Source organism: Megalopta genalis, chromosome 2 (genome assembly GCF_051020955.1).
Source record: "Megalopta genalis isolate 19385.01 chromosome 2, iyMegGena1_principal, whole genome shotgun sequence".
Lineage (NCBI taxonomy): Eukaryota > Metazoa > Arthropoda > Insecta > Hymenoptera > Halictidae > Megalopta > Megalopta genalis.
The window spans coordinates 38,263,968-38,282,178 of record NC_135014.1 but is presented as its reverse complement, the minus strand read 5'-3'; the positions used below and the strand labels follow the sequence as shown (position 1 = coordinate 38,282,178).

At 32.1% G+C, this 18,211-nt stretch overlaps 1 protein-coding gene across 2 annotated transcripts; it reads right to left on the bottom strand.

Moving 5' to 3' along the window:
* Positions 1-1,882: 1,882 nt before the first annotated feature.
* LOC117225489 (phospholipase B1, membrane-associated) lies at positions 1,883-17,800 on the bottom strand. 2 transcript variants are annotated; one of them, XM_033479083.2, is made up of 9 exons: positions 17,523-17,800; positions 16,163-16,737; positions 10,162-10,271; positions 8,471-8,675; positions 7,047-7,223; positions 6,219-6,378; positions 5,208-5,367; positions 4,051-4,202; positions 1,883-2,290 (listed from the first exon to the last, which is right to left on the bottom strand). In XM_033479083.2, the coding sequence occupies exons 2-9, from the start codon at positions 16,259-16,261 to the stop codon at positions 2,112-2,114; spliced, it is 1,242 nt and encodes a 413-aa protein (XP_033334974.2). In that variant the 5' UTR covers positions 16,262-16,737; positions 17,523-17,800; the 3' UTR covers positions 1,883-2,111. The 2 variants fall into 2 exon arrangements, with proteins under 2 accessions (XP_033334974.2, XP_033334975.2); XM_033479084.2 differs by lacking the exon at positions 17,523-17,800 and having other exon boundaries at positions 16,163-16,932.
* Positions 17,801-18,211: the final 411 nt, after the last annotated feature.

Below are 18,211 nucleotides of genomic sequence, written 5' to 3'. Positions count from 1 at the left end.
GTATTTTTCGTACTGTATGTATTTCTCACAAGAAAACATAGAATTTGTTTCCAGCTTTCGAATAATAATGTTGTATCGACATTGTTAAAACTAAGAAGTAGTCACCGCTAGATAAAGAAATTTGAAGGGATCAGAATTAAATTATGAGGGAGCTTATAAGTTATAAATATATTGGCCCAAATGGGATCATGCTAGCTTAGAGAATTCATTGACGGTTGTGACATGTAATAAGATTTACGGCTTGTGACGTTAGTTCCTATTCAGTTTTAGGAGTCCGAGGTGCACGTGATTGCCAAAAACTTGCGGTGTAATAAATTGTCTCCTGGGACCCAATTATATGACTATTTTTGTCGACACTTGAAATACAGCTTGCCCAAATTTAACTTAAGAATTTCAGTCGGCCGAGTTACAAATCGGATTTCGAAGATCCTAATATATTTGAAAATCTGTTTGCAAAAGCTAGTATTCACGCATGCATTCTTATTATATTCTTCTCGGCAACGCAAAAACGAAAGTAAAAAAGTTGTTTTCACTTCCTCCTTTCGACACTAACGGTTATAGATCGTATCCTACAAAAATTAGAGACAGGCAGCTTTTTGGTGAATTTTTATTTTTCATCGCTTAAAAGCAAATGATAAAGTTTTTAGAAACTTATAAAATAATGATAATTTGATGGAGATATTTTTGAAGCAAGAACGTTTTTTCAAACATGGTTTCAAATGATTCAGATAACGGAAGATCAAATAAAGGAGTTTCTTCATATCCTTCTAAAGATATGAATTTATTAATCAATTTACAATAATATTATAATCATGAAAACTGTGAATGCTTATCAGGTTATTTGACTTTCTTTATAAATAGAAAGGTAATGAACACTTATTTCAGGACTTTCTAGATGATTCCATGTATCTGGACTTTACAAGAAAAGACGAAGAAGTTGTAACACTTTGTCACGTTTCACTAAACCCGCAATTAAAAACAGCACTTGTTAACCTTTGATTAAATTGATAGGCCTTAATCGAATTTTCAGTCTTTTGCGTAGGATCGTCGAATGCGAGGTTACAGATTTCACGACCTTCATACATAATCTGATCATATTCATTATAATTTAAGGCCATATTCCAGAAATATCCAGAAGCACATTTGAAATTAAGTACATGTGTACATGCAGACGCCCTCGACGTTTATACCTTTCACTGAACTGATTCCTTATTTACAAGGCCTTACACTCATTTTTATACTTGCGGCATCTCATGCACATTTTATCTTACTATATTAATTCGTTCACATATAAAGTAAGAACAAATAATAATGAAATTCAACAATAACAGTTATATTTTAATAAGCAATAAAGCGGATAATTGTTATATTTACTTTTGTTGCTTTATCGTGTTTCATGCATTTACAAATACAAGAAATATTGTAAGTAAAAATAATAATATTTTAATTTTAATTTTATTTGAATAATAAATATCTTAATAATGTTTATTTTAATCAAAATATTACAGCACTTTTTCTATTTGTACTTTTATTTTAATAGTTTTTATTTTGATAAAAATATCATTATTTCCGAATGCAGTATTCTTTGTATTTGTAAATACATAAAACGCAACGAGACAACAAAAGTAAATATTTAGTAAAAGTAAATTTTCTTCACGATGTTTATATCAGTCCGATGTCTGCTCACATTAAATAACAGAGTTTACCTCAAAGATACATGATTATTTATTTATTATATACAACATTCGATTGAGGTAGAAATAAGTAACTTCTGCCAAAGATGGCGATAGTTTATTAAACTAATATCTAGTTACGAATGATGTTCAGTCTATTACTTAATAGTTGATATTAAACTTAATAATTGAAGAACTCCTAACATTAGTTACTATTACTGAATTGGGTATATATTTTATTAATAAAATGTTTTTTATTTATAAAACGATTTAAAGTATCTATTGATATATTTTCCAGTAATGTTGAGCTTATTTTGCTTACAATACAATCATTGTTAGGAATGTAATTATTGTTCGAAAGATTGGCGTGGATTTTTCCGTTTCCGATGCGTTCATAAATATCACAAATAAAATTAATGATATAAACACTTCTATGAATTATCTGGGCGTAATACCATCCTGCCTTCCAATCATTTTGAAATATCTCGAATTGACATTCGTAAAAATATATGGCGCTGTCTCGGTTGGGCATAAAACTCTTTCGAATATTTCTGGCAGACCCATATCTGTTTTATTTCCAACTGGTTCGAACATATTGTTCCACAGAAGATTAGCTCCTAAAAATATAAAAACAATTAAAATTACAAAATAATAATTCTATTCAAAATACTTGATATGTATATATGTATATGTACATATATGATATATGATTGAAAATAATCATTATAAAGATACAACCACTTACATTTACGAAACATTAATTACCCATTCAGGTTTCGCATTAAAAATGGATTCTTATGTAAATTATATTCAACTTGTTTGCATAACAAATTAATCCCTTTGTAGATCGGATTCACCCTCTTGCAAATAAATTAATCCTTTTTCAAATGAAATTCACTTTTTTACAAATTAAATTTTCCTGTTTTTTTGTAATTATTTTTAATAAAATTCATATTAAATTAAGAAACCGTATAAAAGGCGAGTTAAACTATATAAAAGTTTTGTTCCGAAAAAAGGTTTTTCTTTGTAAAAAAAAAAAAGCATTTGATTAGCAAAGGAAATTTTGGAGATTAATTTGGAATACAAATAGGCGAATATGATCTACTATGATATGTAGGCTATCTTGTGTGCAACGCAATATATAATCTTAACCTAACCTAATCTAATTAAAACGATAAAATGTAATCACGCTTGAGAAAAAATATGAGGAGAAGGAGCCAGACACTTTATAAGCAAATTGTAGCAGATAGTATAAATTTATAGGGTAAATAGGAGAAATATTTGCATAAGTACAGAAGAACTTGCTATTGGACAGATGAAAAAACAGAAAAGCCGTTTCAACGACTGGTATAAACATTCGTCGAGTGAAGACATGCGAACGCATGTAACATGCAAATATAAACAGATCATCCGACAAATGATCGCTTAGCACGTTCCGTGCCGAGCTTTTTTTACTCGAATCTTCACACTTTGATATTTTACTAAAACTTGATGTATTACATGCAATTATTAATTCTCGTACACATAACAACGTAACAAAAACTTATCAACGCCCATTCATGCGGTGGAAATTGATTCTTCGGTTCTAAATTTCTTGTAAACAATTTGTTCAGTTCACTAAGTAAACATGCAAGCGTGTACCATCGATGGTACACGTGGCACGGAACGTGTTAATAGTCGTGCTAGAAAAATGTAGTAATTGCATACAGTTCATTCAAACAGTCAGTCAATAAACAAATATACGTGACGATTGCTTATATTCTACGATACAATAATAGAACAATTACGACTGGTTTGCTGTTCCTTATACAAAATGAAAATTATCTTCGATAATTTCAAGAAACGGGAATTCAGTAACGATTCATATATATCCTTAGAAATCGAAGCTATTTTAACTTTAAATTCAAAATAGTTCTTCTGATCTACAGTATTTCCATTTTATATGACTCACAATAGCATAGTTTATGTATATGAAATTGCGTCTTGAGATTAATGCAAAAATTACGCTGTTACACCCTTAAATTTGATAATGTACAAATTATTTTGGAACGAGGTATAATAATTTTCTCTGGTGCATCAGAGTCATCATTCGAGTGCAAAGAGTTAATAATTTTAATCATTTAACCCCTTAACAGTCATACCAGTATCATAACGAAGTATAATTACAAACCGTATAAACATTATTAAATTCGAAACTTGGTTCAATTTTTCATATGTACACAAGTGCTTCTACCGTAAAAGAACGTTTTAATAACTGACTCAACATAAAATCCACAATTTTAAGAAAATCTTCTTACTTTCATAATTTACATTTTTGAGAAAATTTTCTTATTTTCTTATTCGCTATATTACACATTCTCATTAATAATTTCCTTACCTAAAGCGTGACCCTTTTGGCTAAAGTGAAAGCAATCATACGTGACCAAAGTAGGATCGATTGGCGATGCTTTACTGGGATCCGCGTTCGGAGCGTTAAACAATTTAATAAACGGTTGCAGTACTACCGTGAAATCTAACGATTTATCGTATCTGAAAATTCGTATCATTGGTATTAGTAACCACAACTAGGATGTGTTATCATTTCAGCAAGATTCTTCGAATAATCTGCTGCGTTACGAGGAAAATGCTTATGCATCTTTATTAGGATACCACAGAGAAGACAATGCCAAAGAAGGAATTTATACCCCTCGAGCGAGCAAATATACGACGATATAAATAGACCTTTTATTTGACGTTATCTTCAGGGTTACTCAGACCTCATCAATATTTTGTTGAACGGCACTATGCAACAGCTTGACCTAGTGTTCGATGTCAAGTTCAACGAAGTAGAATACAGTGACCTCAAAATGGCATTCAACTGAGAAATCTAGGTTCAACCAACGGAAACATTAACGCATGAAATGCTATGTTAATACATGGCTATAACTTTATAACAGTTATGTCAGGCATTATCTTTTGTGCATACGTTGTTACCAGATTGCACTTTATACATCTACAGTCCATAAACTTCATAAAAAATTCATATAAAATTTATTAAAAAAATCAATGTTGTTATAGCTTGACATTAATTAGAATCTGACAAAATTGTTAATACAAGAAATCATCTTTAACTTGACTTTAGTTTACTTTAAAATGTAAAGTAATTGTATTTAAAACTTGTATTTAAAATTATACGATTATATTTATATCAATTTGATAGGATTTCTGATAACGTAGCTTGAAGAAAAAAATGTATCCATAAATTTCTAATTTTTGTACAGATACCGTCAAAAAGAATAGACATTTTTATTATTTGCCGGAAACGTTCACACTTATGACATGTCACCGAAAAATTTTCAGGTATCGACTTAGTAGTTCGATGGTAGGTTTTTATGCGAAATATTGTAAAGATGTATTTCACTCTTCGAAATATTTCATTATTAACTTAATATTATCAATATTATTTTGCATACTGAACGATTTGCAGATAACATTCGTTCTAAATTATGTTTAATGAATTATAAAAATGTTTTCATATTTTGCATACAATCTCACCTTCCTGAATCAATCAGAGATTCCACTGCTTGTTGATAAAGCTGGGCCATTTTTGAAGCTGTAATACTTGGACGATTTCCTCTGTGCATGCAAGCACAATACAGAGGATGCAAAATATTGCACATGGCACTTCGAGGAACTCTAATGGACACTGTAACGTCTGTGTAATAATTGATAGTTCATACGTATACATATTGTCCATTAATTATACTATTTATAGTATACATATCTTTTGTTAATAATGCCATTTGATAATTATGTTAATAATAATAATATTTAATACTACTGATAATGTAATAACATCATTATTATTAATAATTATTATTGTAATATTGTATACATACAATAATAATATTTTCTCACATTGTATTTTATATTAATAATATTTTACTTTATCATTTTCTACGCTGATACATAACGTCCTATAACAGGCAATAATATTTAGTAAATTATTCCATTATTTAGCGTATAACTTGGATTTTTCTTCTTATCTCTATGTTCTAAAACCATCACTTAACAAAGTGTTAACACTTATTGTTGTATAATTTTCCGAAGTGTTTTGGAAAACACCGATGTCTGCCGAATGTGACTCGAAGTTTTTGTGCGAAGTGACGCGTTACATTCTGCCCGGACTAATGCAAGAGTTGAAAGTGATTTATAGACGACAATTGGTATAATTGCCACTGCATCACTTCTAGAGAATTGACAATGAAGTTTAATCTGTCTCGTGAGTGTTACGTCAAACTAGTCTGCCGTCTCTGATAAGAAAAAACAGAAAAAACCTCCGTCGATCACCATGCAAGACAGTGAAACAGTTTTATTACATTTCTCAGGAATCTTGAAGGTAACGCTATTTTAATAAACGTTGCTCTCTATAATCGTTGGCTTATGTAATCTAAACGATTTCACATCATCCTACAGAAAAGTAGCTCTTTTTCTTGACATCGCTGCCTTTGATCTTTCATAAAAAGTTAATTTGTAAGAGTATTATCATGTATTACAATAAATTACCTATGGCTGGCACGAGGTTGACTAGAGTACGGGGCAAAGCAATCTTCAAAAAATCCAATGTTCTTCGTAAGTGCAGAGCGTAACGGATCGGTGAAAACTGCGCAGGACTATAGCACTGTGCAGAACATATGTCATTTGCACCGAAAAATATAGTGACGAGCTGAAAGATAGAAAAGTATCTTGCTTCGTATCGACCAATTATCGGAAAATATAAAATGAGAATGCAAACACAAGTGATGTGATGAAGATTTCATACGTTAGGTACTAAATACGGATGTTTTTCATTTCTTTTAAATCGAAATAAGATTTGATTCTTCTGTTATCAAAATCTAGGAATGATTTCATTGAATACGTCCAAGAAATGAACATTGTCTCATTCTATTAGCGAAATTATTAAGGGCGGAGAATTGTTAATGAACGTAGTTAATATTAAGATATCGGAACTCTAAAGATGGAGGTCACTTCGAATAATTTTTTTGACGACTAGTGAACAACTCGTAAAAAGTACAAATACTATAAATTATAACTCGAAAACAAAGTCGTGTTGATATGCGAAAATATTTTCGGTTTTAATGTGTCGATTTTGAGGCTGGAATTATTTTCACGTATTTTATTTTTATTTAAGCTTATCTAAATCTTCAAAAACGGTTATGTATACACAATTATGTGTAACTTTTATAATAATAAACTAATGAAAGTCATTAACTGTTTGATAAGTCAATAACAATACATTCAAAGTTTCTGATTCGTTTATCATTGTTCGTATATTTTTATTATATGTCATTAAATGAGCATTCAATTTAATTAAACAATTTGAATTTACGGTACCTTCCACTGTCGTTTAAAATCCACTTTCGGATCGCTTTTGATCCTTTGAACAAGAATTCGAGCTTGCTGCAATGCGTCTTCTGTAGCTGCGACAGGAAAAGCAATATTCAATTTCGCTTTGCTCGAAATAAATTCGCCTGTGCCCGTCGAGTACCCAAACAAATTGGGATTGAACATCTGTCGTGAAAATTTCAAACAATAAGTTGAAACAAATAAAACACCAAAGTTGAAAATTCAAATCGGTTACGTTGAAACAGATCTGTATTTACAAAACAGGAATTGATTATAATAAAAGTAGCAAAGGAGAAGGAGGCAATACAGAGAAATAAGTACTTCAAATCATTGAATTGATTGCGGATTCTACGCATTTATGACAAATAGTAGATCAAATTCAAAAGGGTGTACAAACTTTAAAATACTATTACGTTATGTTCAATTCATTGTAATTATTAAGAAATAAATATCTGTTTAACTTCTGCATCTAGTAGTGAATGTAAACAATTTTTATATTTTATAAAAATCTGCAATCTAGCGATAATCGATAATAGCAGATACGATATAGATAAAACAGGTTTTCTAAAATTAAATACAAAAAATTTAAAATGTTATTTTAGACATGCCGAGGGTAGGGTCACTCGGTAAATGAAGCAAAGTAGGGTGCAAATATTTACACATGTTACAAATGTAAACATCTTTGACCTTGTTAACACCTCCGGCGCTTGTACGTGAGTCTAATCTTAATACCCTGAACGGCTGTGATATACATATCTTTCTGTGGATTCAGGAAATAACTGACGACAGAAAATATGATTCAGGGTTATCAGCGTGATCCTTGTAAAAACTTTGTTCCTGTCTCGATGAAGGACGGTTTCTACGGATTTCTCTCGCTTTATTTGAACTCCAATATCATTTACAAAGAACTGAATACGGTCGTAGTTGAATATCAGAACATTTCTACACGATAATAGTGGCGTCTTATTATCCTAAATATAATATTATGACTAATTGCCAAATACTACAAACAGTGAAGAAAAAATCTATGTATATGATGTAAAAAAACCAGGGACCATAACCGTTATAATTAATATAAAGAAAGTTGTTACATAACAATTATTATCTTTATTTTCATTTTTTATTAAAATTTATTTTGATTTGCGTTTTTAGTTATAAATAATAATTGTGTGTATTATTTGTAATCGATGATTGAAATCTTTTAATCATGCGGCTTTTTAAACATTTTCTATTTAAACATTTCGCGTTTAATAGCTCCAACTTGAATAATAAACATAATTTTGTTACTAATTTCATTCACCATAATATTTCAAATAACTCTTATTTTTGGTCCCTGAGAAAAATGGTCATTAAATTGTGTTATTCCGCTTAAGCAGATTTCATGCAGATTACACGTTTAATACACTTAATACCTTGAGTAAATTAGGAACGGTTAAGAACCGTCTCCAATCACCTTGCCCACCTACACACCAGCTAACTCCGCGGGCTTCTATAAATGTTCCAATTGCGAACTCTTCTAAAGCACCACTTCCGGCAACCAATGAATCGCCTAGACCACCGACAATATCTATGTCGCCAGGTCTTAAACGATGCACGCTTTCAGGGGCTGAAAAAGATCTGAAAACAAAATTAAATAACACGTTCTGCTTCTGATAATTAGACAAACCCGATTCAAAACAATATTTACATGAAGGATTTTGGCGACTCGAAATTTGCGGGGCTCACAATTTTGCATAGAATATTTCTTACCGTTTTATGGTCACTGTATGCAATTTGGAAAATTTGCATTCTTGAATTTGGCTTAAATCCTGTATAGTGCTTCGTTTCACATAAAAATCATATTTGCGAGAAAGATTTCTGGTTACTCGAGTTAAAGGGTTAGGGTAGTCACATGACTTTTCCAGAATGAGCAGATCAGTATCGGCTGTATAGTTTTCAGTTTTTATTCAGTTTTTATCACAGTCAAGGTATATGAGTAAACTGGATATCCAATGCATTATTTTGTCACCCGGAAATGGAGTTTCAACAGCCCCATTATCATTCTCGTGTCGCGCACATTGTTACCGACATTTCAGAAATTTAAGCTTCTTAGTGAGAATCGACTATACTATATACCTCGTTCGCGTATTACGATGGTATACAGGTACCTATAAAATATAATGAACTGCAGAAGTGAAATTTACTAAGGAAGTTCATCCACAATTAACATGATTAATCATATCACTAAAAACAATGTGCATGAATTATTTCTACAAAAATTTTAATTAATATTCTTAATAAAAATAAAGGTTTCCTTTTTAATCTGAAAAGCTTCTAAATGTTGGGATTGTTGAATTAAATACTGTGATTCCGTTACAATTTTCCGATAATGATAAAGTTTGGCTATTGCATTAGCATAATTCACTTATTATTACATGGATAATATTGAGATACATTATTCTATACGTTGAAAGCAGTGTATACAAACGTAAATACAAATTGAATGACGCCTATCCCGACATTACTAATGTATGTATGCATCTTCAAAGTGGTAATTTCAACTACTGCATCGCGTCGCTTGTCATCTCAAGTCCATCTGTTGATAAAGTAGGAGCAAGACTTGTTTTAATATCTATCGGGTGTCTAAACACACTTGATCTGAGTTAGGTCTGGATTAGTTTATTTCTCTACCGAACGAGCAACTTTGACGATTCTCACATTCAATGATTTTTACATTACATTTTCAAATGGTGCTATTTTTCGAGAAAGCGAAGCGATCGATCCACTCTAACGATCGATGGTTCTAACCTTTAAGCACATTTGTTCGGAAAATTCAGTTGTTGAGATATTTAATTGTTGGGAGATTCATTCGTTGGAAAATTTAATCATCGTTCGAATATTCGGTCGATGGAATATTCGGTCACTGGATATTCAGTCACTGGGAAAATTGGTCGTGCATGATTGAGATGCAACCGGTCGGGTTTCGTCAAGGAGGTGCGGATGCAAGTATAAGCTTTAATGAAATATGTTATCAAGATTATTATTCTGAATAACTCTTTCCTTTAAATGTTACCGCCGCTCGTTTATTATAATAAACGTTGAGAACATCTTAATGTACACGTACCTTCCATATGTGACGTTACAGGGAAAGGGAACATGATCTGAAATCTGAGGCTGACTCCTTATTCCACTGTACATAAGAGGATAAGCAATGCCTGTATTATCCATCTGATTCTGAAACAATAACAATTTGATTTTACGCATACATAATCGTATTTTACACAAGATAAACTTTCGACAGCAAGTCAATATTAATTACGTATCGCGTATTTATTCAAAATATGTCTAATTTAAAGTTGCCAAGACTTTTATATTTATCTTGTAGTATTTGAGGTGCAAACAATCTCTTTTTTTTTTAATTAATTCGTTACTATTGTTTCTGACCAAATACTTATTACCGGGGCTTGTACTGACTACACAATACACCCTCTAAATTATGATTAGAGAGTTTCTACGAACTTATAAATTGCTATATTTTATTTATTATGGGAGTTCTTTATTTAAAATTATAGCGTGCTGCAACGACTTACAGTTTTCCTCGAAAATCATGAAACTTTCAAAGCATATTTACTTCCGGTACCGTCGATTCCACGTCCGGTACATGGCTACGTTTCATCACAATTTCAGCCTTTACCGATCGCCGCAGAATACAAGTTTAGCACACGACGCACGTAACTGCTTTCTTTCATTTGTATTCTATCACGTTTTGACTTAAATACTGTCTGGTATATATAAATGAATAATTTACTTCTGCGGCTATATACAGGGTGTCCCACAATTATTTTAACAGCCGAAAATGAGGGGTAGCTGAGGTCATTTGAAGTAACTTTTTCCTTTGCGAAAATGCAATCCGCGGCTTTGTTTACGAGTTATTAACGAAAAATACTGGCCAATGAGAGGTGACGGTGCGAGGGAGAGGGTCCGCGAAAGAGTCCGCAACACGAGGCTTTGACAGAAGGTCGGGACGGACTCGATCCGCGTTCGAAGTATTGAACAAGTCACAAGGCGATTCCGGATTTTTTTTACTACATAACAGTGATATTTTTAAGAAAAACGCTGTTCACCTTTACTTTAGAACGTCTGAAGAATATTTACTAATTTTTCGGACCCGAAATAATATGAAGTTTAACCGTGACAGCCGTTTTAATTTTCTGGTGTGCATGACACCTCGTGTGTACCATATGAAATTTTTATGCAAGGTGTACAGTGAAGATTAACGAATGATTTGCAAAGCTGATTTAATAATAAATAAGGGACGTAAAGGATTTGTTTATTAGAGAGGTATGCAAAATATTATCAGTAAGAAACTCACCCATTTAGTTGAGGATGCATTTGCTGGCTGAAATTCATGATGTCGAAGGGCACTGACCTTGTACAACGTACAGCTGATCTTTCACTGCACTGTCACTAAACACTGATCACTTAATTAATCACTGATAATCCGAATCACTTGTGGATATTTAAGAAAGATCACTGAGACTCGTTCGCGGATAATCGTTTATTCGACGCGTTCGTTCGGAAGTCGACGTTTCACTGCCAAAAAATCGAGGCCTCGACCGTGGGCCCTTGTCGTTCGTCTTTCGGCCGTCCGAGGAAATAACAGCCGATACTATTTTCTTCGAAGCGCAGGGTACCGCCAAATGAAATAAACAAGATATGCCGAGACGTAAACTGTGTCCGACCCGCTGTCACCCTGCGCTCTTAGAACGTAATTAATGGCCGTGCGAAGAAAATGGTATCGAGTGTCATTTCCTCGGACGGCCGAACGAAGAACAACAAGGACCCACAGTCAAGGCCTGAATTTTTCGGCAGTGAAACGTCGACTTCCGAACGAACGCGTCGAATAAACGATTATCCGCGAACGAGTCTCAGTGATCTTTCTTAAATATCCACAAGTGATTCGGATTATCAGTGATTAAATAACTGATCAGTGTTTGGTGACAGTGCAGTGTAAGTGAACTTCGCAAATAACCATACCAGAGGTTCCACCGACAGTATCCCTCGAATGTTGTGGTCATCGACCTGGGATCAGCTGTTCGTTGTACGAGGTCAGTACGTACGAGTCAGCAAATGCATCCTCAACTAAATGGGTGAGTTTCTTATCGATAATATTTTTCATATTTCTCTAAAAAACAAATCCTTTACGTACCTTAACGCGATTATTTATTATTAAATCAGCTTTGCGAATCATTCGTTGAATTCTGTTCGTACACGGAATTATTTAAATTAAAATATCATTTACGAACTTTGTTAATCTTCACTGTACACCTTGCATAAAAATTTCATATGGTACACATAAGGTGTCATGCACACCAGAAAATTAAAACGACTGTCACGGTTAAACTACATATTATTTCGAGTCCGAAAAATTAGTGAATATTCTTCAGACGTTCTAAAGTAAAGGTGAACTGCGTTTTTCTTAAAAATATCACTGATATGTAGTAAAAAAATCCGTAAAGTTCTCGCCTTGTGACTTGTTCAATACTTCGATCGCGGCTCGAGTCCGTCCCGACCTTCTGTCAAAGCCTCGTGCTGCGGACTCTCTCGCGGACCCTCTCTCTCGCACCGTCACCTCTCATTGGCCAGTGTTTTTCGTTAATAACTCGTAAACAAAGCCGCGGATTGCATTTTCGCAAAGGAAAAAGTTACTTCAAATGACCTCAGCTACCCCTCATTTTCGGCTGTTAAAATAATTGTGGGACACCCTGTATATATATGTATACGTCAAATGCTAATATACGTCAGATATATTAATTAGAATTTGGGCTATTGTAATTTAGAAACTTTTATTAGCATGTAAAAATTTGTAGTGACATGAATAGTACTTCACTCTTTCCCATATTTTAACATGTAACATTTACTAAAGCTGTGAATTTAGAAATGACAAAAATACATAAAATATTTTAACAACGTTTCATGTGGTTAAAATTTATATTTGATGGTATGAAACGTGTAAATGTGTAAAAATGTAATTATGGATTTTTAATTTTGTAGCTATTATTATTCACGACAGACGAATTAGTATGTTTTCATTTTCTCAAATGCATATTTTATGTCTTCAGGCGTATTTGACCAGCATTTCATCTTTTTAGAATAAATACTAAACTAACAGTATAGCCGAGTGCTATTTTATAAATTGTGTCGGTAATTTCTCGAATTAGAACAGTTAAACTAATATTAAAACAGTATTTTATTTTGTTTCGTAAGATAAATAATTTGCTTTTGACTAATTTTGTCATATATTTTGGAAGAAATAGTATAATTCTATATATAATAATATAATTCCATAGTCGTATAAAATAATATGAACAAGATTTTCGTGAAATTATTTGTTGCTCTATTTGTAACATTAGTCAATAATAAGTTTAATGACTAATACAAAATTTGACTTCGATATAAAATCGTTTCGCCTCTGCTATTTTCAAACTGTAAGGACGAACATATTTAAAATCATCTAACATTAACAATATTATTATTCATTTTTTATTTTAAATAATTTATATTTAGGAAATGATACTAATGGATGGAAAAATTACTTACACTCACTCTTCCAAAATTACTTACACTTTCAAAGTAATATACGCACAGAAATCGATTACTATTAAAAAATAATAATAATGTTATTTATATTTATGGCTGTAATTAACGTAATTAATCATATTGTTTTTTTTTACTTCAATAAACAAACTTTTGATTTTTGTATCGTACATTAAATGGCAGAAAATGTCGAGATCATCATTTCGGATTGCTTTCTCGCATTTCAGTGATGCGTGTCAGTCAAAGTGGGACTCCTGTTTAGTCAAAGTCAGACTCGACAGTCAAACGAAAAGAAAAGTTCTGGCCTTTCTCCAATTGTTCGGCATGCAAAGCACTTTTCTTTTCGGCCGTCTAGTCGTCCTTCCGGTTTGACATAACAACAGTAAAGTTGCGTTATCCCGTTAGGTTCCGCCTTATTATCAATTAGATCAATCGAAACATAATAAAATTACTTTTCGTGAACAGATTTATGTGCTGAATGAAACTTTATCCTTTCTGGAAAATTAATACTGAGAAATTATATTTTAGAATAATGGCATTCTTCGAGCTAGCAATTAATTATGCATCCACCAATTGCAAATATGCACTTTTCTGCTTTTATAATTATTAATGTATGGAATTTTAATCTTTATAGAAGTTAATATATTCTTTTGAAATTGCAGCCTGCTACATTAAATGATCCCATAATTTAAAAAACATTCTCAATCGATGATATTATGCTCCCATAAAATTGAGTGTTATTACTGAATGAGATGAGTGCTGAATTACTCAGAAGTAATTTAAAAACTGACAGGAAATATAGAAAAGTCGTAATTTTACATCACTATCTACGAATATGCTATGTGTGCGCATCAATATATATATATCAATACTTATGCTAAACTAATTTTTTTCAAATACCAAGAGATCGAAAATTAACCTCTTTTTAGTTGGTGTACCACGAGAATATACAAAATTTGGTGTCATGGGTGGTACAACCGAGAATAGAGGGATTTGAGGTGACCAGAAATGGTAGTAGATATATCCGGAAATGATGTACAAGTGGCCAAAAACGGTGAAAAATGCGTATTGTACTATTTTTGTAATGGAATAATTCTTTAATCATTTTGTCACCCTATTCCAAGTTACATATCAAAATTAAAGATATTAAACTTCCGCATTTCTTATGTAATACAAGACTTCAAAAATATTTTCGTTGAAATTCGTATAAATCCTTAACGCGGTCATAACCGGTACATCAATCCTGTATGCTTTCTTGTATTTCACACAAATGGCTCAAAAGATAAAGATCCGTAGTCTAATTATTAGTAAAAAAGAATCTATTAGGCTTAGTTTTTTTCGAACCTTATATCCAAATGGATATAAATTATTATGAATGGAGGATTTCGAGGTAGGGGACACTGTAAAACCAGCCGATTAACGGCATCAAGATTAGCTTTCGCATCACGTTCAGTTCTTCGCACAGTTTCAGTTCCCGCATGCTAAACCATTTTTTCAAGCGATCTCTACGAACAACTTTCCTACTCGTCAACCGGGTTACCAAATTAACCAATGATGAATTTAATTTGTCAATGTATTGACTTTCACTTCCATTGAAATATTCAAAATTAAAATACGCTCGATACTGTGACGATCATACTATTTACAATGAAAACAAGTCATCACAAAAACTTCAATTATTAAGTCGAAAAGTTATCATAAGTTTTAGAAGCATTCCAGATCAAGGTATTTCATCGTGTTAAAATCACCTGAGTAACAGAAACATTGTGAAAACACAATGGTATTTGATACTGGCTCGTAAATAGATCGTGATTTTTATGCATTTATAACAAAAAAATGAGTAAGAGTTGGCGAGCTTAGGATTCTTTAATACGTTAAAGAATTTCGTTCGGTCTCATGTTTTAATACTGCACGGGAAATGATTCTCGAAAAATAAAGTGTAAATGAAAACGATTGGTTCAAACGAAGCAAAAGTCGATTTGTTGTTCCTTTCCCCAGAATTTATTCAAATCCTGTAAATACTGTTGAGGATCTGAAAGAATTATACTTAAAATTGCAGCGATAAGGACAGAAAATTTAAACGCAGTTATGAAAACGATAAAATGTAATGGAGAAGCGTTTGAGCATCTTCTTTAATGAAGACATTATTTAACAATGTCTCGAGAATTAATAATTTTTGTCCATGATACTCTAACAATTTTTTACGTAGAATGAAAAATATTGCTATAAAAAAATATGCATTTCCATTTAAAGAAATGGTACAATTGTTAGTTGCACATGCACCGATGCACTTGAAAAAATCGAAATACCTACAGATATGGAGCTCTGAAGATCATTTATGTTTCTCCTTTGACATTTTTTCATAAATACGTTAATAACGGAGTTCAGAATGGTCATGCGTATTATGAACTCAATAATTTTGCAAATGGACCATTGCTAGCGGGTTAAACAAAACGGCGTGGATCAGGTAATTAAAAATTGGCAGTAAATACAAATTTTCTCTAGATCCCTTATCAAAAACTGCTTACCTTTGCAAAATGAAGCATATTCCGAAAAATATCAGTCAAGGAACTCGTTACTGTTGATGATAAAACTAGTATCGTAAAAAGATATATCTTCTCCCCCATAGTGCCTGTTCACCTCTTTCGCATATTCACGAAATGTTTCAAAAGAAAAGTCCTCTTCTCTCAAACCTCTCCTTCAATTGTCAAACAGCCTTTTTTCCATGTCCGTTAGCGATTTATTGTTCTTCAGGACATTTTTGAACGACGAAAACTTTCTCCTTTTCTTTCGTATCAGTGTCGTTGCATTCGAAAAGTTCAAATGTGAGCCGTTTACACGAGTGTTCCGGATCCTTTTGAGTCACTGAACTTATTCCTTCACATACGTTTTTATATGAATAATTCATGTGTCACAGCACCGATGAAATTCACAAGGATATTTCAAATTATCGTGTCACGGGTAAGAGACGTTGTGTCAACAATATGGTGCTTAGTGTCAGTTCTTTCGACTACGATTTTAATTACACGTTACTTGTTTGTAGGAACATCATGATTTTGTGGGTACGTGATCAAAGGAATTTGTTATTTCTGTCGAGTTTATTCTGTAATACCGTAACAAGAAATATATGAGCCATTTGGAATTATTTATGTTAAAACAATCTAATAAAATGCAATCTGAAAATGAATTGAAGAATGTCATATGTTTTTACACTTAATTCTTTCAATGATCTATACACCGAACTATAATTACTCGGTAGGATTTAAACGTTCAAAGGATACTATGCTACATTTGTTAATTACCATTATATTACGTAGTAAACAATTAATTTCATTATTAAATACAGAAAGTGAAATTATTATTATTATTCTGTTTTTGTTGGCAGCATTAATTTATACCTATTGTTTCATCTCTCTTTCCGCAAATACTTTATTTCACTAACAAATTAAAATTGAGGAATTTTACGTTCGAAACAAACTTACAAATTTTTGACGAACATTAGAACATGTTAAACAGATTAGTTTTTGATATATAAAAGGTAGAACATGATGTGCATAATGATAAAATAGATTGGAATTTAGAATTTTGTTAGTAAAAATACATTACGTTAAGAAAAGAATAAGTTCAATAACATTATCAGCTTTCAACTATTTTTATAAATAATATTATTTTAAACACTTTGTTCCACAATTTATATCTATACTTTTTTATACTCTATATTAATTTCGTCATTACTTATTAGTAGTTTTTATACTTTCTCAGAATATGTAATAATTTATTAGTCTCTGTGTTATACATTGTTATTAATTCGAAACAAAGTTGTGATTATAAAATATTCTTCTTCATAACTATTAATCACTCCGTTATTATTCTAACATTTTTACAGACCTAATTGACACCGGTATGGTCCTAATTATTATTATTTAAAAGCATTATCTATATCGTCGTAATTTTGTTACTATTATTTGCATTTCCGGCACAATTACTCACAACCTCAATTGACGTAAAAACCTCGAATACATAGTTTACGATTATTGTTCACTTTTATTAATGACTTGCGACATAGACACTTTTTTGCCACTTGTTTTGCTTATTGCATCTCTGCAGAATGACAGAGATCGCACGAATGCACTTGATCACCTTCCATCGATAATCACCTGATAGACACGGAGTATGGCACAGAACATGAATGAAGACAAACCAAGGATGGACTTACGCTTTTCCACCAATGGCCCCTCTACCATTCTTTTCCGAACCAAATACCTCGGTTCTTTCGTATTCTTTTACGGTAACAATGACATCGTACGTGAGTAAGAGTTGCCAAGTCAAAGTATTGTTCTTTTAGTGGCGCTAATAATCACATGTACATTCTCGCACATAAGTATCCGAGCATTTATATAGCATTTGCAGATTTTGAAATCTAAAATCTTTATTATATCATTCATCGATTCATTATGTTGACGTATAATAACCTTGTCGTTATTCTTGGCTAATAGAAGCAATATTTATTATCAAATGATAAATATTATATATTATATTTTACAAATGATTTATCTTCTCCTTAGCCCAGCTTATCT